General features: G+C 42.3%; 2 protein-coding genes across 3 annotated transcripts; both read right to left on the reverse strand.

The window, feature by feature from the left end:
- Positions 1 to 550: 550 nt before the first annotated feature.
- On the reverse strand, positions 551 to 3,429 carry noxred1 (NADP-dependent oxidoreductase domain containing 1). The gene is made up of 6 exons (XM_072365184.1): positions 3,238 to 3,429; positions 2,954 to 3,132; positions 1,501 to 1,681; positions 1,262 to 1,416; positions 892 to 1,090; positions 551 to 767 (listed from the first exon to the last, which is right to left on the reverse strand). The coding sequence occupies exons 1-6, from the start codon at positions 3,387 to 3,389 to the stop codon at positions 626 to 628; spliced, it is 1,008 nt and encodes a 335-aa protein (XP_072221285.1). The 5' UTR covers positions 3,390 to 3,429; the 3' UTR covers positions 551 to 625.
- A 207-nt stretch (positions 3,430 to 3,636) lies between these two features.
- On the reverse strand, positions 3,637 to 19,359 carry LOC140270900 (autophagy-related protein 2 homolog B-like). 2 transcript variants are annotated; one of them, XM_072366150.1, is made up of 43 exons: positions 19,275 to 19,359; positions 18,194 to 18,605; positions 17,581 to 17,743; positions 17,254 to 17,406; positions 17,060 to 17,162; positions 16,695 to 16,854; positions 16,434 to 16,613; positions 16,251 to 16,347; positions 15,982 to 16,146; positions 15,149 to 15,300; positions 14,924 to 15,035; positions 14,524 to 14,767; positions 14,268 to 14,430; positions 14,037 to 14,129; positions 13,734 to 13,922; positions 12,953 to 13,226; positions 12,758 to 12,866; positions 12,477 to 12,678; positions 11,290 to 11,432; positions 10,962 to 11,119; positions 10,706 to 10,881; positions 10,453 to 10,603; positions 10,157 to 10,359; positions 9,501 to 9,581; positions 9,299 to 9,405; positions 9,115 to 9,207; positions 8,945 to 9,015; positions 8,783 to 8,859; positions 8,526 to 8,696; positions 8,309 to 8,441; positions 7,559 to 7,758; positions 7,236 to 7,465; positions 7,029 to 7,146; positions 6,735 to 6,926; positions 6,556 to 6,657; positions 6,386 to 6,464; positions 6,092 to 6,302; positions 5,925 to 5,994; positions 5,758 to 5,840; positions 5,484 to 5,605; positions 5,205 to 5,359; positions 4,956 to 5,105; positions 3,637 to 4,852 (listed from the first exon to the last, which is right to left on the reverse strand). In XM_072366150.1, the coding sequence occupies exons 2-43, from the start codon at positions 18,353 to 18,355 to the stop codon at positions 4,622 to 4,624; spliced, it is 6,228 nt and encodes a 2,075-aa protein (XP_072222251.1). In that variant the 5' UTR covers positions 18,356 to 18,605; positions 19,275 to 19,359; the 3' UTR covers positions 3,637 to 4,621. The 2 variants fall into 2 exon arrangements, with proteins under 2 accessions (XP_072222251.1, XP_072222252.1); XM_072366151.1 differs by lacking the exon at positions 18,194 to 18,605 and having other exon boundaries at positions 19,275 to 19,335.
- Between the last annotated feature and the right edge of the window lie 166 nt (positions 19,360 to 19,525).

A 19,525-nucleotide genomic window follows, 5' to 3' on the forward strand; every position in this document is an offset into this window, starting at 1 on the left:
AGTTAACACGTTCACACAGTTTTAGGTTCCACATATATTCTTTTATTCATCTATAGCATCTACATTGCTGTTTCGTTTCAGTAAGTTTTAAGTTTTTGTTATTGCTGTTTTCACCAGTGATCACATGGAGGACTTTTTTATCTTGTACTTTCTCAAAAAATGTCCTTTATCATAAAGAAATACAATATATATACTATTCAGAAACGTAACGTGACAGGTACACATCTGGCTTATAAAACAGGTCAAATCAAGTTATCTTCACTAAATATACTGACACAAAAGTCAACAGGACACTCATTTCCATATTTTAAAAATCTAATCCAGGTAATCTTTTCTAACCGAACACATCTTTTGACATGTAATGTAGGATGATAGTTGAAGGTCTGGTATTATGTATAAATGTAAGTTTTGAAGACAGAAATAGTGATTAGCGGTATATTTGCATCATATTACAGTACATAACTGCTTTTCTGCATTACGGAAGCATTCTTTTCACACATAAATCAAACCTTGAGTGAAAAATCAATATGTTAAAAGTATAAAAGGCATAACAAAATACAGACTCCTAAATTCTCTTTAATGATTTTCAAAACTATATATGTAAAACAACCATGTAAGTGCTGAATTAGGGTGTAATTCTGTAACTCTCCAGCTGTGATTTATATGCCGCAGAGATGCACTGTTGCATAGATTTGCTGCCTGATAGAAAGCGAAGCAGCGGTGTCTCTTTGGTTTGGGCATCTGTGAGGGAAATCCAAGGAAAAGGCCTTTTTGTGACAAACAAAGAGAACATTTAAATGAGTACATTTGTTTTTCTTTCATCTGTCCACAAAACTAATTGTTTTGTCTGCGCAGCAACAAATGACAATGTTATACCCTTGAACTACTCACTCGTTGGAAAGAAGGATAGATGCATAAGATGAACTGATGAAACTCTGAGCATTTAATTGCACACTGTTTGTGCATTTATCTTCAAATATGCTGTTAATCAGAGCGAGAGTCACACTGGAGCCCAGACTGGCAGAGGTGCAGATATTCAACAGGCAGTACAACACAGCACACATCCAGTGCAGGCCGAGAGTAATCCCACCTACAATCAAATATCAGCATCAGTAGTCACAGAGGAAGACAAGTTTATTAATGTCATTGTCAAATTAAAGGTCGACTCTCGGTGCACAATATTAAAGGCTCTCCTTTCCATGTTATATAAGGGGAAAAGCTCAAAAGAAAGCTTTGAGAAATAACCTCAAACTTGTCATACCGTTCATCGTAAGAGGACATGATGCCTCTATCAGCAACGGATCTTTCAAAGCTGACGCCAGACGAGAGCAGGACAGCCACACGTCTCCAGCATCACAAGCAGCAAATCCGTACCGTGGTTTTATAATAAAGTCGTGTCCAAGAAGTTCGGCCAATCTGAAACAGAAATCTGAACCTGTAGGATCTGTTGACTCTAAGTCAAGGCGTCAGATGCATGTTTTTGCAGGAGTGTGGTGGTACCTGGTGACAGGCACAGCAGAGGTGAGGCTGTACACCAGGCAGCGTTTTGACAGATGAGACCTGAGGTCAGCACAGACTTCGGGGAGGTGAGAGGGCAAACAGCAGAGGAACAGAACGTCTGCCCGTGCTGCCAGTCTGCGATTGTCAAAGAAACACTCAACTCCTTTTGGAAGACATTCCTCTAAAAAGAGAATATAACAGGGTTGTATCTCTGGCAGTATAAAAGCCAGTAAGCTCAAAGTGCAATTTAAATCAACATAAGGTTAATCATTAACTCATAAATGTCTCCTAATCACATCAAAAAAAGGATTTGCTGCCTAAACTGTGCATTATCGTAGAGACTCCTCTTCATGTTTACATGAAAAAGTGTGGATCTGTGTGTCCCTCTTTAGTGACATATCGAGGCTGTGTTATATGCTGTCTATACACTCTAAACTACTGTAACAGTCTCAGCCTGAGATTCTTCCCTCACACTCAGAGTGGTATGAGCTGGAGTGGAAAATCATGAAACTTTGGTGTCTGACAGCCGACCATTTTTGGAGGACTTGTCTGTGTCAACATCTGACCCAGAAACCAGCCTTATAGGGCTCTGAAGTACTGTTGACCTGGACCCATGAGGTTGAAGCCAGCGAGGATCAGCAGCTTACTACTGAAGAGCATCGCTATATACAGGCAAAACATCAAGCTGAGGCCCCTAATTAGCTAAATGACTACAGATTTCAAAGTGAGCCATACGAGTCACGAGACTCAAAGTCTCTCTGGCTGGTATCAAGGTCCGGACAGGAAATAAACGGAAGATTTGCCAGAGATGTTTCAAAGATTTCCAATTCGCGACGAGGTACAGGCATCAGTTAATGAGGCCTCTTTGAGCCTGTGCCATTGTTTGTAGGCTCCTGGAAACCGGATATCTGGGCCACGACTTCCTGTTCTGGGAGCCACTTGCTAATCAAGGCAGACACATCAAAAGACAATCTGTCACCTGACAATAGCTGATTGTTTCAAGAATGTATTTCAGCAGAAGCATGACTGCCGCTTGCTCCCAACACAACGTTTATCTGCATGTGTTCAAAGCCTGCTTAAACATGTACTCAAAGTTTAACTCAAATTAGTACCAAGCACAAATGTACGACTGGCTCTAAAAAACAAAGACCCAAACCCTTTCATGCCAAAAATATTGTCCCCCACAGCTTCAGCATAAGCAAATATCTGCTTGTAGAAATTAGGGTGATGGTGTCCAAGACTCTAAAGACCCAGCAAGCTCAGGAAATATCACTGATTTATAGTATTAATCAAGAACAGAAGATAACAACAAAGGCTCTTATTTTCAAGTCTTTCCCCCCAGTTTCTATTATAATAAGCAGCTGGGTGCCTCTTTTTGGGACATAAAGGTATTTATGAGGTATTTGGCGGCTGTGACAATGTCCTGGCTTGCATAACTGTGGCTTCATCATACCTGCTGATTCTGGATTTCTGGAGATCTTAATATGTGATGGTTTGACTCTGGTCTTTTCAAGGAGTCCGAGGAGCAGCTGTTTTCCCAGGTGACCCATTCCAAGTATCCCCACACAGAGGTCACCATCATCTCTTGATACCAACGAGTCTGTGACTGCAGTGTGACTTTTGATGATACACCTGAAAATGAGGAGCAACTACAGGCGTTTGGAACTTTGCTAAAAGTCGGTGTAAAAGTACCCACAAGCGGCACGGAGAGTTAGAAATAGGCCAAACACAAATTACCTGAGTGAGCGGAGTAGCTCACAAAGGAAAACTGCGTGCGCGCACCCGCAAAATGTCAGTCCGGCCGAGCGTGCACGAAGGTAAAGAAGCTTTTTCTCGTCGTCAGTCAGACCACTTTCAAAACTATCCAGAGCTACGACTACGTCCATCATAGGCAAACACTTCGCTGTTACTTAAGAGACGCTATCGACGAAATACACTTACCCAGTTCACGAAAATTTGCCTTGTAGTGTTGCCATGGCAACGCCATTTTACGATTTAATGGGACACGCGTTTCAAAATAAATGTTGAAAATCGCTACGTAGTTTTTAAAAAAAAACACGATACAGAACAAACCCGAGATAAAATACCACGAATAGCAAGCACTAATCCCAGTTCATCAACTACACTCAGCTGTGGTGAATTTAACCGCTTTTATTTCCTCCTTTTTGTGCATCATTAATACAAATTCATGAATCAACTGTACACATATGTACATGAAACAATAGTCTTTCCACATGAACGAACAAGAATGCCTGCAACACAACTCATCACAACAAACATCAATGTTCTTACACATACAAAAAAAATATAAATCAGTTGAGCTGGGTAGTAAGACTTGAAAATGTCCAGTTTATTTTAACTGTGTCAACCTTTTTGAAAATGTGAGCAGCTGATCGAAGCAATTAAAACATTTTAATCATCTTTTTTAATTTAAAAAAAAAAGGAGCAGCTTTGGTGGAAATTCCACAACACAAGCGTCAAAGCACCAGATAAAACTGTGCAGCTTTAGGACACATTCGAATAATCCTCCCATTCCTCATTTACTCGGGCCGGTAACCCTTCAAGTCACTTAACAGTTCTGTTTTAAAGACTTTCAGCTTTAACACATTCAGTTTCTATACTCGTTCTCTCATTTTTGCATGAAATATTACATGATAGAAATATTTACAGTAAATAAAAAGGCCAACATACAGTACATGTAATAAATTAAGGTTAATTACACCTATAACATTAGTGTTTGTTGACACCATGTAGGATAAGCAAATGTACCACTATCTGTAAACAGAGCTGTTTCAAAGAAGTAGCTAATGAGACAACCTAGCTGTCATTTCAATGATTTTACATCTGACAGAACATAAACCATATTACAAGAATATGTGGCTCACAAATTTATTCCTCATAAATCCCTTTGATAAAGCAAACGACGGACAATGCTGATGACCATGAAGGCACTGTGAGGGAAATGGTAAGCTAAATCACAGCGGCTCAAACTGGTACGAGATGAACACAATTTTATTTACACCGAAACTGCTTGTCCACCTTTCTTCCTCTTACAAAAAATACATCTATAAGCTGTGGTTTCTGCACGGTCATGCTTTCAGCTACCATATGGCAATGACAATTACTCCTCACCCTGCCTCCATTTCTGAGACTCCTCCTGACGTGCATCAGGGTGAATCTGGTTCCTCATCCCGCCCAAGACGTTAGATGTGGCTTCGGTGGCCATAATGAGCGGCTTAACTACTGCTGGCGGCAGCTGACGGAGAACTCCTCCCACTGCTCCTGTCATCCCGCGCTGCTCGTGCTCCCGCGTGGCCGTGTCGTAGATGGTCAATGCAGTGTCTGTGATACCCTGGAGGTGGAAATATTATAAATTCCTCTCTAAAAATAGAGGTTTGTTGCTCTAATGTAAATACAGGGAACATAATAGTCTGCTGAGCCTCAGATTTGTTTACCTCTTTCACCACAGTGTAGGCTTTGGCCACGCCTTCTCTCAGGTCAACAGGCTGATGAGCCAGGCCATAATGGGAGTACCGTTTCACCCTCTTTGTGTCTCTCTCATCGGGTACTGGAGACACCATGTCATAGGCCGTCTCAGCTGCTGCCTGCAGAGACAGAGGCATGAACAACTCTCTTTCTAGATGTCTAATAAAGAAGCATGTGCTGAATACAGGCTCGTTATCAACAGTGGGAGACCGGTGTACCTGGATGGTCCGCACCATCCTATTTGTGAGCTCCAGAGCGGCCATAGCAGTCGAGGTTCCAAAGGAGGCAGTGCCGCGTTGAAATCCACGCACTATCCGACCATCCTTCCTGTACTGCTCAATGGGGAGCCACACCAAGTCCCTGAGTCCGTGAACTGAAAAGAACATTCATCTTCATAATATAAACTGAAAGAACATTTATGCTCATTTGTTAAGAGTTTGACTCAGTTAGCAACACTTAAAGCCTGTAATTGGGTTCAAAACAAGGACTATACCCACCCAGTTTCACCAGAGTGTGAATAGGTGCCACACCACTTAGAATCCCTTGGAGCTGGTTTGTCTTTATGTCATTTAGCCATTCATTTATTGCATAAGAAAAGAGCTTATCCACGCCAAGTAATCTGAAACACAGACATGTGTTACTTTCTTATGAAAAACAATTGTTCCGTTAAAAAAACAATGATGCTCTTGATAGCAATACACACTATAATGCATGACTGTGAGAAAAAATGTTCTCAGTAAGAGTCTTATGAGAAACTCTCACACAACACACCCCTGTCTGTAGCATAACTGCCTCAGTTTCAACTCTGAACAATTAAGCTGCGTCAGCCCGAAGATGATTCCTGCAAATGTTCCCTGAAACAAAATATTCACAACATTATTCATAAAACACTAGTAACAGAATAAGGAGTTGATACATTTTTCTCTTAGATCGTGTACCTGGTCCATCAATACGTGCTTCCCATGGTAGTCCAATCGAATGGGAACCTCAGAGGTAAATCTAAACTCCCTGTTAGGAGAAGATATGGCCAAGAACAAACAAGTACTATGAGTAATTTGGACATTTTAGGAGTTTTGAAGATTTAGTTATAGTATTTACCGCTGACCTAAAGAAGATTGGCTGGTCTGTGAAGGGAGAAGCAGAGGCTTCGCTGTCATTCGCTTCCTCCCTGTCGGATGCTGGGAAACCATTGTGGCTCATTTGCCTTTGAGCAGGAACTGAAATGATCGGGGCTGCATCCTGGCTGCTCGCAGTGTGCTTAGAGAAGCTGCAGGAGATCTCTGGGGCAGCTGCTTTCTTTGTGGTGACACAGACAGCTGCAAAACCAATCATAATCAGAGGTTATGAAATCAAAGTAACATCCACAACAATAGATGTGTCTGTGAATCGCCAGTCTTACCTTCTTGAACAGGGGGTGAGAAAAACTCCACTTCAGTAGCAAGACTACTAAAAAAGTCCTTCAAGAAGAATAGTGCGTCCTTCAAGCAAACAAAAAAAAAAAGTGTTACCTGGCACACTCGTTGTTTTCTATATGACACTGCAACAACAATCTGTATCCGACTCTAATACCTGATCAATATTGAGGCGCAGAGGCATCAAGGAGACACGTAAGCAGCACTCCGGGGGAGCCTGGCCTGACTCAGGACATGTATGTAGCGCCTTAACTGTCAACTGAGAACAAAAGCGCCCATGAAGTCACAACAAGCCACAACGTCATGACATCATTTTGAGTATGCTGCCTTCCTCACCATGTTAGAATGGGCTTTTCGCGGCATTTCCTTGCTGGAGTAGAAGTAGAGGAACTTGTTCATCTGTGAAGTAGCCAGTCTGTCTCGGATCTCTAAATCCTGCACAACAAACACCTGTCGAGACACTGGCTGGTCCACGGCAGAACGAGCGGCCAAGTGAGGCTGTGGGTACACCTCATGCTGAAATCTCACCTAATGAAACAATTACAGAAAGCTAAAGCTCAGGAAACTACTGTACGCGATTTGTGTCTACAGCTATAAAATGTAATGAACATTTATTCTCGTAAACAAAACCTTGCTGAGTTGGATCTCCATCAGGACATCAGGGTTCCTTCCCCTTCCACCTCCTGCCCGCCCTGAAGTTCTCGCATGTCTGACTGGAGTTTGAGACGGGGAGCTATGAGGAGTAGATCTGCAAGGCGAAGAGGATGACAACAATTGAAAAAGGCTGTTTCTCTTTGAGCAAACTTAAAAAGACTCATGTCATGATTCATGTCTCACCCTCGGCTTCTAGCATGAGAGGCTGTGCAAGGCGCACTCCCAAAGTCTTTTCCCCCATAAAGATGCCAGATGACTGAGATCTCCTTGATGAGGTAGCGAACCTCAGGGATGGGAAAATTCATGGCTCCACGGCTGGAGTCGCTCCCTTCCAGAGGCTGACTGAAATGATCGTGCTTGATTTCCACTGGGTCTGAAGTAAGCAGCTTTACCACAGGCTCCTGGTCTTGATCCTGAAACACACACGGCATACAGTTAAGTGGCCCAGGGTTTCACAAACAGCCCATCACTACGTTATCCAGCCTAATCTGTGCAAATTTCCCAACCTCTCCTCTGGAACCAGGAGTTTCCAAGATGCAAAAGTCGTCCGTCTCTTGGGCCAGAGTAGGAGCAGGCGTGATGAGAGGAGAAGGAAGCATGGGGTAGGTGGGGCTTAAATCTTGGTTAACATTCCCACTCTCATCAGGGAATAGGAACAGGTCAGAACGAGGTGGGTCATGGTCATAAATTTGCTCCTCATGAGCACCTGCATACATGTGAAAATATATGCAAATATCATAAGCTTTAGCTTAAAACAACAATGAACTGCAAGAGCGATCGAGGTTTATTGTGTCATCAATAATTAACCCGATAAATGTACCACAAATAAAAAATACATCTGCTGGTTAATGCACAGCTGTGAATCCATTTAAGACTGCACTGATTCTGGTGTTTGTATCAAGCAGTTTACACCGCTGTATCTGAGTGAGCCTTTCTGGCACTGATACAGCATCTAAATGGTGAGCAGACTCTGCCGACTCAGCGTGCCAGTGGCGTGCACCAGGGCAGCCTGTGTGTGAACCTTTTGAATGAAAAACTCGTATAAGCTGCAGAGTGCAGCATGGGTCAACATTACTAATAATTTTACGGGAAATTACAACAACAATAAAAACACACACACACAAAAAAGAAACACCGTTTATCAACGATGTGACAAATAACAGCGTATAAGGGGTGTATACTGCGCGGTGCACCCTCTAAAAACATTTAAACAACAAATTTGCATTCATTGAGACTCAAACTGCACAAGTCTGTACCATTCTGCTGCAGTCCTGGTGCTTGCTGTCCATCAGTCTCCTCCATAGCTTCACTCATCAGATCCTGCAGCATCTGCTGCTCAGTCTCAGCAAGCAGTGGGGTCTGAGACGGTGGCCTGCAAGGAACCTCCGCCTGTCAAAAATAAATAAATATAGGAGGAGAATGTAGGAGTGGTAAAGTTTTGAAATGATTTTGTAAATGTGCAACACTGCTGACCTTGCTTCTCTGTATGGTGCTTCTGTGTTTGGCCTCTGGTTCTGCCGGCGGCATTAGGTCTCCATAGCTGGCCACATACTGGATGAGGTTCATTAGCGCAGCACAAGAGTCCGAACATGTTCTTATGTGAATCACGTCACTGGAGCAGCGCAGTTCGAATCTGGGCTCCGACTATCACCCAAGAGTCAGTGACAATGTGTTAAGAAATTTATGTTTGGGAAGAAATCAATAATCTCACATACAGACAGATAACTTACCAACTTTCCATCTGCTCCAGGTTTGACAGCTGTAATCCTCAGCTCCAGAGTTCCCATGTCTACCACTTGAACATAGTCTGCGATACAAACTGAACATTAGTCAAAACAGCATGAGAACATTTCCAACAGTCAAATACATTAATGTTACTGAAGTCAACTCACCACGCACTAGGTTAACAGATACAGCGTTACTCTTGTCTGAGAGGAACAGAGCAGCTTCATCCAAAATAATCCTGTAAACAACATATTAGTCTATATAGAGCAAAAACATCTTGATAAATCTTGATTATAGTCAAACCCTCATAACTAACAAACCAACAACCTATTCTTACCTTAACGTTGATGAAGAATTGTCTAAAGAGACACTGCTGGAGATGCTGAATGTTTCTACGACCACCAGCGATCTCAGTGGTAGGTAAAGGGGTCTGTCAGGAGACAAAGAGTTCTCACATCAAAGTACGCAACACAAATGGATAAGAACTCATTTTTTAGGATTTGGTCTGAATTCCACTTCACCTGTAGTCTAAAGAGCAGCTCCATAGGTGTAAATGTAGGGTAGTGACAGACGTCGGAGGGGCATAACCCAACACAGGTTCATCAGAAACATTCAGAAAGTCGACAATCTGTTGGTGACACGATTAAAATAGTCTTATGACATATGAAGGTCATGAAAACGTATATTTTGAAAGGAGTTAGGACAGGGTGCAGATTGTTTTACCTGGTCGTACCAGCCCAAGCTGGGATGGACCACTCTGTGTTGGAGTGTGGCTCCTCTCACTCCAACTGCAACCAGAAACTCCTGCAGAGAAGGTGCACATCAACACAGTGAGCAGCTAATAAAAAGTAAGATGATTCATTCACACACACAAATCTGCCTAAATAAGGTGGTATTACACAATATAAAGACACTTCTGCACAGGAAGTATTTGAGAAAATATTTGATAATCACTATAAAATCATGCCTGATCTTGACATGCATAAAAATACTGCCTCATATGCCCTTATTTCCCCTTTTTTTTTGACAAAACAATGCTATTTGCAGGCCTTTGCAGGACAAATTTATATCCGCTGGAGTTGAGTTCATGTTAAGTCTCTCAAGCAAACAAAGCTTTTGTGCAAAAGTTCAAGAATGTAAATCTACAAGGTTGCAATGTAATCAACAAGATACGAAAGAACTAAAGTCCAAGAAGGCTTTTTTTCTTGTAAAACACTAACCAGTTTTACAACTTGCGGCTTTTGAAAATAATTGAAATCTGACAACAATAGCACAGAGTGTGATGCAAAGAGCGAGAGCAATGAAGCTATGGAAGACTCTGTATTACAACACATTTGCACACATGAGCCCCCCTCCCATTAATGTTGTGAGCATCTGACCTTGATGTTGCGTTCTGCATTCTGTGATGAGATTTTGACAGCAACAGACACCATGCTGCGTGCCTCCAGACCAATACCCTCTGAGGGTGTTGAGGATCGTTCTGGAGCAGTCTCTGATTGGTAAATGGTCGGTTCCAGCCAGTGGGGATGTGTCCTGCATGGCAACTTGATGTCTGAGACAGAAGTGCCTCCGTCTACGAGTCCTGAGCAGATCGGCCAATATCACACATTTACAATGACATACAAGTGATATTTAGTGATAACATAAAATCCCATTAAAAGTGCAGAAGGTTTACCTTGGTGGTACATGCAAATGCTACTGGTATGAAAGCAGATGTAGTGTTGATCCTTGTGTCCTTCGTACTGTGTGACGCTGAACAAAACAGCATTTTTCACCTCCATCCAGAACTCACCGTGTTTGTTTTTCAACTCAGTTTTATCTTCCTTCTGGAACAGAAATGGAAACCCCATCCCCGCATTTCATATCAGTAGCTACAAGTTTTAGCTAAATAAAACTGCATTTTGCAGAGGATATCAAACTGATTTTACCTTGGCCTTGGTCTGAAGAGCCACCAGGCCATGATTGACACTGAGGATGACAGAAAAAAGGCTCTGGGAAGTCTTACTGTGGGCTTTGGACTTTTTCTTCTTTCGAGATCTAAAGCCCACGTCAGAGGAAGGAGAGTAGTAGAGCATATTTTCCTCCTCAGAGCCACTGGTCTCCTCTGCAAGAACAATGCACCATTTTCCATTAGCGACAAGACTGAGAATGTGAATATATCTGAAACTGGTCCCGTCATCTCACCTTCAGGACCAGTAGAGCGAAACTGGCTAAAGCTGTCCTTTGAGTAAGTGTTGATCAACTGACTGGCAACAGAAAGTCCGACTCCGTAAGGCATGCTCTCTACGGTCTCCACTGGGGAGGGAGCAGTGGGCTCCCACAGCAACAGGTCATTATTGATCCTATAATATGGTCGACATGCATTTTACTTATAAAACAAGGAGTAATAAGGATCTAAAGCCTCATTTCTTTTTTTTTTTTTTTTTTTTTTTTTTTTTTTTTTTTTAAAGCCTCATTTCACTAAAAATATTCAACGTTTTCTTTTTTGTGGACAAAATAACAAATGATGTACCTGTTGTGTAGTTTTTCATAGAATGGCTTGCTGGGGAGCGATAATTGTACGTTGGGGAAGCACAACTCCAGGACAAAACGAGAGCTGTTCATTGTTTTTTCCTGGAACTCTGTCATCTCAGCGACGTCGCCAGGAATGATCATCTGGGATTACAAACAAAACAACGAGAGAAATAAAGATGACCTCGTCACCACCTGTTTTGTGAAAAGCTTAGACGGTCAATATTATTTGCATAAAGATCCATCTGACATGCATGACAATACATCGACCAGAGAACATTCTCGCACGCGAATGCAAATCTTTTTGCATCGTATCAACGCCATGATCAAATCAGAGACACAACTCTTCTTTTTTAACGGTTGAGAACATATATTTGGTTGTCTGATGCAACGACCAACTTAGTTTGAGCCCCACGGAACAGAAAATGTAACATTCAGAGAGGCGTTCAGACTTGAAAGGGGAAACTTAGGTCAGAGCTTTAACAGCCTGGGCCAGTTCAACACGTGACTTGTGACGAGATTTTGCCCACAAAGAGGGATCAGCTGCTGTCCATAGCACAACTCAACACAAAGGGAATGTAAATATTTGAGAACAAAACTGACAGTCAAGCATTTTCAGTTTGGTGTGTAGTCCGAGCTCCAAGGCTCTGTCTGCACAGAGACTGTATGCTGTCTCATTCCCGTTTCTTACCGTGCTTTTTTGACCAAAGCGTGTCACAGACATCTCATTAAGACCATGGGAAATTGTGTCAGTTTGAGGGGGGAAAGGGTATAATTCGTCTCCTTTAAAGGAAATGTTTATTAAGGAAACACAAGAAGAGGAAATAAATCCTTGACGATTAAAAAACATGTTTTATCCACGTGTAATAATCTCTCATTTAACCACAAGAGGTCTTCTAAATAATTGAAATTTCCACTTCATAGCCAGCTGCCATATAGTACTTTGTTCTGTCTGGTGAATATCAAACATAAAACTGACCAATAGACACTTATAAGATGAGGGAGAATTTAGTGAATATCTGATATTAATGCTCAAGTTAAGGCGCAAACAAGAGCGATCTTATAAGTGGGTCTAATGCCTGCTGAGTGGACCTTTGTCATTCAACTTTAGGAAATTGTATTTCTACCTACAATAGTTGGCTGTAATCTAATATTTAAGAGTGATATGGCCCTATACTTATCACTCACCTCCTCATTCTCATACATAACTCTACGAGAAGAAAAGGGCGACGGCTCTGGTTTCCCAAAGTCACACACATCCTTCAATGAATGAGCAGCCCCTTCCTCCTCTTCTTCCTCAAGGGAATGGTCCTCCGCCCCTTCATCATCTTCAACTGTCACACGCTCAAGGATCGAATGGACGGCAGTCGGGTTCATCTTCAGCACAACCCTGCTCAAAAGAAATGAGATACCGCCGTAAGGTGCTGATGAATGGACAGACTGGGTGGAGGTTGGGGGCACAAACTGACCTCGGCCAGTCAAATTTGACACTTTCAGATGTCGTCATGTCTCCATCCATGGTGTGGGACACTCTGAGGAAACGGGCAGCCGGTTGATCCGGCTCTTCCTGGAACTTCCCTGCACAAAAGCGCAAACATAAAAGCCATTTAAGATCGTTTATAAAAAAGAATTTTCTTCAGACTGCAGTTTGAAAACGGACATACCAGTAAGTTTCCTGAACGTGAGCTCCATTTTGGTTTGGTCAGGTGAGCTGCCACCCATGAACTCTGTTTTTACTTCCAGGTCCTCCAGCTCCACAAAGAGTATTTCTTTCTGCAGAGACTTCTTGAACCAGGGGCCTCTCTCCTGATCTGAACGCAGGTCAGGGATGGGGAAGCGCACAGCGATGGCCAGCACCGGCGCGTTAACGGTCAGCGATACGTGGCAGTTGGAGGGTGTATGGGTGTCATCGAGGAAAACCTCTGTAAAGGCTTTGTGCTGGGAAAAGTGTTTACAAAGACAGTGAATTCATGAACTTCCATAAATATCCAATAGATTTGTTGTTTCTTTCTTTTAAATCTAATTAAGAAGCAACATTAAAAGTGAGAGATGGCTGACATGTAAGTGTGACTGAAATGCTCAGCTGCCTCAGTTCTACATGACCCTGAGCTTTATTTGGCACTCTCTGTTGTCGGAACCAGCTGTGTGTCTGCAGCTGCAGCTCCGAAGGAGCAGGAAGGACAGCAGCGAATCAGTGTTCGTCTTAATTTACTGGACAAATAAAGCTTTCCTGTAGGCTTGCCAGAATTAAATGAGCTCTTACGTAATGACTGAATGACTTAATGTAATAAAGTTGTAAAATTCAGGCTCAGGGAGGCATATCTGTTCTGTGAGACAAGTGAGAGGCAGATATAAAAAAATACATCCTGAAATCATTTCTGCATTGGTTGGCCTTGAAGACAGTGATCATTTACAGTAATTCCCTTGTTTGTGTGATATCCTTACCAAGCTGACGTGTTTATTGTAAGATGCATACATGTGGGAGGCCATCATCTCTGTAGTAACTAGTTTCTGAGGCTGCAGTAGTGAGTTGAGACGATCTACAATGCTGATGTCCAGCTCAGAGCGCACGGGGCCCAGCTCCACCTGGATCTCAGCTTTCCTTGGAATGGTGCTAAGACGCACCTGGCCGCCCTGCACACAGGCAAAGGGTTAATAGTTTGGATGCCGGACAGACGAGCAGAGAAAAGAAAACGTGTGGTAAGAGTCAGTGTTGTGGTTTCATATTGGACTATTAACGATGGTTACCTGGGGACCTCTGCGCTCAGCTTGTTTGTAAAGCAGGTGAAGGCAGGTGGTGAGCGGCGCATCAGCACTGGCTGTGGTGTCAAATGTCAGGAGCTGAGGTGTGACAGAACAATCTTAAAGTCAAGCCAGCTACATCTCTCTGGTGTTCTATGTATAAGCAGTGTTTTAGGAGCCAAAGCCTGGAGTGCTGAAAAGTGTGCTTAGTGCTTAGCTCTGGGTTGCAAGTCTAACCTCAGTGTACTGGATTCCTCTTTGGGAGCCACCAATGAGGACTTCAGAGGGGAACAGACACTCCACAAACTCCACCTTGTTAAGGGAGATATCAGTGCTAAAAGTCCGCAGGCTGGATCCCTGGCAGTGCTCATACTTTATCTTCAGACCCTGGCCAACAAACCTGCAAATAAATGTAAGCCAAGACCACCACATGTTAACAAATTCAATTCACAAATCTGGCTACGGAACACGAGAACCTTGAGCGATAGTATACCTGAGGTGGTCATGGGGACAAGCCTGATTAAACACTGTCCGAGACTGAAGGAAAACATCTGGGGAAAGCTGGCCTGGCCCAACCGTGCTGAAGAAGTGCGCAGCGATTGGGCCAAGTGGGCTGGGAGCAGCATGAGGAGGTGGCAGAGGATCAATGTGGAGAACTGAGACAGCAAAGCTGCTCAGCGACAATCTCAACACCAGCTCTGGCCTTGACTCGTCCCCATGGGTTTTGGATGGATGGGCTGAAAAAGAAAAGGAAATACTTAAGTCCAACAATAACCCCCAGAAGAATATAAACCTCTACTGAGGAGAAAAACAATAAGCCGACTGCTGATTTCACTGATTATTTTCTATTTCTATTCTTTTTTATGTGGTCATCAATTTCTCAAACTGCTTACAAGTCTGTCTCAACAGTTTCTGAGGGAGCTGTGAATCCCGTGACTGGACGGGAGTTTCGCTTGTCGGCTTCTCCCGTTGTCGTGGCACATCCATATAATCATCCCACAGAGCCTAGAAACACAGAAGACACTCGTGTTCGAAAGAATAGCTTCTTATTTCAATCAGGATGCATATTACGTGGCATTGTACCGCACTTCACTGAGGATTTCAGGAGCAAGACTTACTGCTGGATTTCCTGAAGGAGACTCTCCGGGGGAGGCAGAATAGTTACTGTTGAGTGACAAGTCCAAGTCAACTGTGGGTGGTTCACCCAGAGGAGGGAGGGATGACAAGCTGTGAGACATGTCCATGTCCGCCATGGAGAAGAACACATCATCTACAGCGAAAAAGATTGAAGAAAATGTTAAAATAATAATAATACAACATGTTCTGTATTGGTTCATATTCTTTAAAAAAAAAAAAAACAACAACATTCAATCATCCCTCCTTTGCAATTCAAGTTTCGTTTTCAGGTTGATTTCTGTCTAAAAATCCCAACTTTAATCATAAGTGAGTTTCTTTTTCCGATCAGAAATGAAGCTGTTGTTTTTAAACCATGCATTCTTCACATAGTCTTGCAAACTGTTTGCAAACTGATTTGTTTGCAAAGCTGAAGGAAAGAGGTTGCAGAGTCAAAATGCCCCAAAAAAATGAAAATGTATGTATATCTATGTGTATATATATTTATGTACATATGCATGTGAGTGCATAGTTTGTGTATATATGAATACACATCTGTATATTTCTTTTATACCTTACTGTTTTTATCTTGTTTTATATTATTTTGTTTATTCAGTGCACAAGCACCCACACGCTATACCCTGGTACGCAATGGCAATAAAGTTTATTCTATTCTATTCTGCAATGTAAAATACTAACATCTAAAATAAGGCTGAGGCAGTTTCTGTGACTTGTATGAAATTCATAATACTGTCTGTCACAACTATCCAAACATTAATGTGATTGTAAACACAATCATTGATCATGCAGAAGTTGTAGCAGGGTATCTCATTACAACCTCGACTCGACACGGTTCTGGCGGTCTGGCTGTCAAAGAGGTCGGGGTCTGTTCCTGGCACAGCAGTGTCCTTCTTTAGACACCGGTTCAGTTCCATATGGAGCCGATACTCATCTTCTTGCTGTATCGGACGACTTTTTCTGTCCTTACTCCACTCCTGAGCACCTACACAGGAAGAACAGGAAACACTCTATTCACTCCACCTCTAAACATTTAATGCGGTGAGACCGTGACCCCGTTTCATCATCCACAAACAGTGAGATGCTAACCTCCACCAGAGAAAGCGCCAAACAAGTCCAAGAGAAGATGAACTTGGCGTGGGGACAGTAGAACAATCAGCGTATCAACATGTCCAACAACATCCAGCTGGGAAGTAACACATGCAAAACAGTAAGAATACTTCCATTAACCTAATGCAGAATTATTTTGTAATCAAGAAGTGGTTCCTGTACCTTTGCTCCAGGCAGAGCTAAGTTGTTTTTTAGCGTTAGGGACAACTCTATTTTACCACTGATGCTCCCAACTTGCACCGGCTCAAAGTGTGTTGTGGAGGATAGCGGCTCTGTGAACTGTGGATGAGGCTCACAAATGATTTTTGGATTCCAGCTGGGGGAGAGCTTTGGCTCCATTTCCTGCAAAATAAGACTTATTTATCAAAAAGGCTTCAACATGCAACTCTTCCATGCAAAAACTAATCTCCCCGCCATACCAACCGATGGAGTGGGCGAAGATTTGTAACCACGAGACACATCTGAGAACTCGTCCCAGAACACAGCGATTCCTTCCATCTGCACGTTTTTATGTGCAAACGTTGTTGGCTGATGCACGTTTACATTTGAACTCTCGTCCCCTGTTTCGTCGCAGTACACAATCCTGAACACAACACCAAAACACAACTTGTATAACTATGTCAAATCAGAGAAATGTAATGCATGTTACAGCTCAACGGCATTTTCTACACGTTTCCCATGTTGATTGGCAAAAGATTCATAAAACAAAGTGATTGACAGACAAATGTTTCGATAACAATCTCATAACCTGGACATTTTCCTGGTGTACCACCACTGTCACAACTTACTTGTTGATTCGAATCTCAAGAGCGATTCCAGTTTTAGAATTTTCTGGAATGTGTTCAACTCTAAGAACAGTATCCACAAATGTCACTTTGACTCTTCTCAGAACTGCGAGACAGGAAATCAAAAGCAATTAATTCACTCGTTATTGGGCTGCTAAACTTGCTGAGGGCTGAAAGGGAGTATAGATATAACATACCTGTCTCTATCGTCTCCGCAAACTTCTCTAATCCTTCAAAAGGCTGGAAGCTCTCTCCCATATCATCAGTGAGTTTCTGACTCAGGCACTCCTTGGCGAGCTGCATGCTGCTTGTCATGAAACTGGACCAGTACATGGGCTCAACGCCAGATGCTGGAGGAACAACCAGTGGTGACACATAATCTTAGCAAAAATGATCTGTCAAGTTATTCATAAATGACTGAATGAAAGCCAGTTTATCTGACCTCTTTCTATACTTCCAATACTTAGTTATTGATTCATTTGTTGCTTATGGCATTACTGACACAGAGAACATGAGTTCCCTACCAACTCTTGGTCTTGGCCTGAGCACCATCTCCAAACCCTTGACCTCGAGGGCACAGTTTTCCTGCAGCAGCGCTGCCCATGGGACAGTCAGAGAAATTGCCTGGATGAACCCAGCAATTACCTCAAACGGTGCATCTGCCGTCTCCAGGAGCTCATTGAGTGACTGAGGAACAAGAGATGACGCTCATTATCGTAGTATTTTCCTTTGTATTGCTTTTTTCTTAATAGAGAGCGGCACTACAAAAGAAAAGCTGGCTTTTTCTGCATTTCATTATGGTTTTACATCATCTTCGCTGCTCTTTGCTCATTTTGTCAGATATCAGATATGTCACTGATCAGCAACAAACTCAGTATCCTACAAATTAAACAAAGCTCTGTGTATCCAAATGCCCTTAAATTGGGGGGAATCATGTTCAATAAGACAGACTTTTACAGTAGGAAACTGACCCAGCGTGGCCGTGATAATTTTGCATGTACACATTGTAGCAACTGTAAAAAAAATATCTTGCAAAGCCCTGTCTTTTAGTTCATACAGCTTGTGTTCAAATAACATAAATGGATCTGCTGTTGCATCTGTTTTGCTTGCTAAAAAAAAGGTTAACACTACACATACACATTTATCCAGTGGCACTTGTGCAAGGGACCCAGTGCCTTGATAAAGATCAAGACTGAGCTGATCCAAGCTTAGCTTCTCCTGCAGGAAGTTGCCAAGGTAGCGATGCAGGAGGTATCTGCAGGCCCGCTTCTTGATCGACTCCGAAAAGGGCCAAGGCATCTTAACGTAGTAAGTGAACACCTCACAGGTAATGAAATGGGTCTTGGGGCTCTGCAAGTGCAATGTTCTAGCTATTCAGATAGCTATAAATCAGTCACTGATGTTACAGCTGTGTCATCCTGTTGACTTCAAGATATTGAAAAACTGCGAGCTCAAACATCCTTCATATCCCAAGGTTAGGGACACTTTGGAGGATGTGTTGACACTCAAGGATGTGTGTTGGAATTGGTCCGACTCCAGTTTGCAGCGCCTACAGAAAAGACACACATAATGTACCCCCCTTTGTAATTTGACACCACGACATGTGACTTGACATAAAATTATGTAGCAAGACACATGTAAACAACAAGCTCTCTTAGCTGTTTTAGTTCAAGATAGAGACGATAATAACTACCTCATGAGTTGATTTAAAATTGTGCAACGCAAGCTTAACACAACGCCTGTGTAATGCTAGGACACATTTGCTCCTCTTTCTAAAGCTACTGTAAACGTATACATTGTTATTGCGAAATAACGCTTAGCGTGAAAGAAATTTAATAATAAATGTCAATCCTTAACTAGGGCAACTTATACGGATATGACACTGACCAAAGACAGCTGCGCTTTAACTGCTGGCTAAACAAAGGCATGTAATTTAGCTAGCTAGCCGGCTAGTGTGCACCAGTTTAGCTAATCTATTATCCACTCGTGTAGGCAGAGTGAAGCAAAATTAGCACAACCGACTAACGTCAGGCTAAGGTAGAAGCGTTTGCTAGTTAGCTTGCGAGCTAATCTACATGCAACATTTCTCAAGTTATCAGCCCTTCCACGACAAATATACTCTAATAAGAAGACAACAAACATATACACCACTTCGTTATGCCGACATTCAGGAGTCAAGAGAGTATAATAAAAATTATTAACGTGGCTGTTAAATTACCTTCTGATTGAGTTGTTTACAAACACTTTCATGACTCCGCACCAATTGATGCTGCATTCGGGATACCTCGGAAGTTAGACAAATGTCAGAAATTGATATTTTTAGCCCTCTGCGTTATCAATACACAAAACAAGTAAAACAAACCTACATATACAAATGATATAATCTGAATGTCTTTAATTTCCTTTTATTTATTTATTTATCTATTTTTTTTATTTAGTTGGAAGGAGCAATTCCGAGTTTCTTGTTAA

This window comes from Leuresthes tenuis, unplaced genomic scaffold (assembly GCF_036924035.1).
Source record: "Leuresthes tenuis unplaced genomic scaffold, fLeuTen1.0.hap1 SCAF_15, whole genome shotgun sequence".
NCBI lineage: Eukaryota > Metazoa > Chordata > Actinopteri > Atheriniformes > Atherinopsidae > Leuresthes > Leuresthes tenuis.

Bases quoted from the DNA above. Each gene is read 5' to 3' on its own strand.
- noxred1 (XM_072365184.1), bottom strand. From the start codon at position 3,389: ATGATGGACGTAGTCGTAGCTCTGGATAGTTTTGAAAGTGGTCTGACT. The intron at 1,682-2,953 runs GTATGATGAAGC...TTCTCTTTTTAG, and splicing joins CAGAAATCCAGAATCAGCAG to AGGAATGTCTTCCAAAAGGA. The intron at 1,091-1,261 runs GTATGACAAGTT...ATTTGATTGTAG, and splicing joins ATGTCCTCTTACGATGAACG to GTGGGATTACTCTCGGCCTG.
- LOC140270900 (XM_072366150.1), bottom strand. From the start codon at position 18,355: ATGCCTTGGCCCTTTTCGGAGTCGATCAAGAAGCGGGCCTGCAGATAC. The intron at 17,407-17,580 runs GTAGGGAACTCA...TTGTTCCTCCAG, and splicing joins CAGGCCAAGACCAAGAGTTG to CATCTGGCGTTGAGCCCATG. The intron at 12,679-12,757 runs GTCAGTTTGTGC...TCTTTTGAGCAG, and splicing joins GTCAAATTTGACTGGCCGAG to GGTTGTGCTGAAGATGAACC.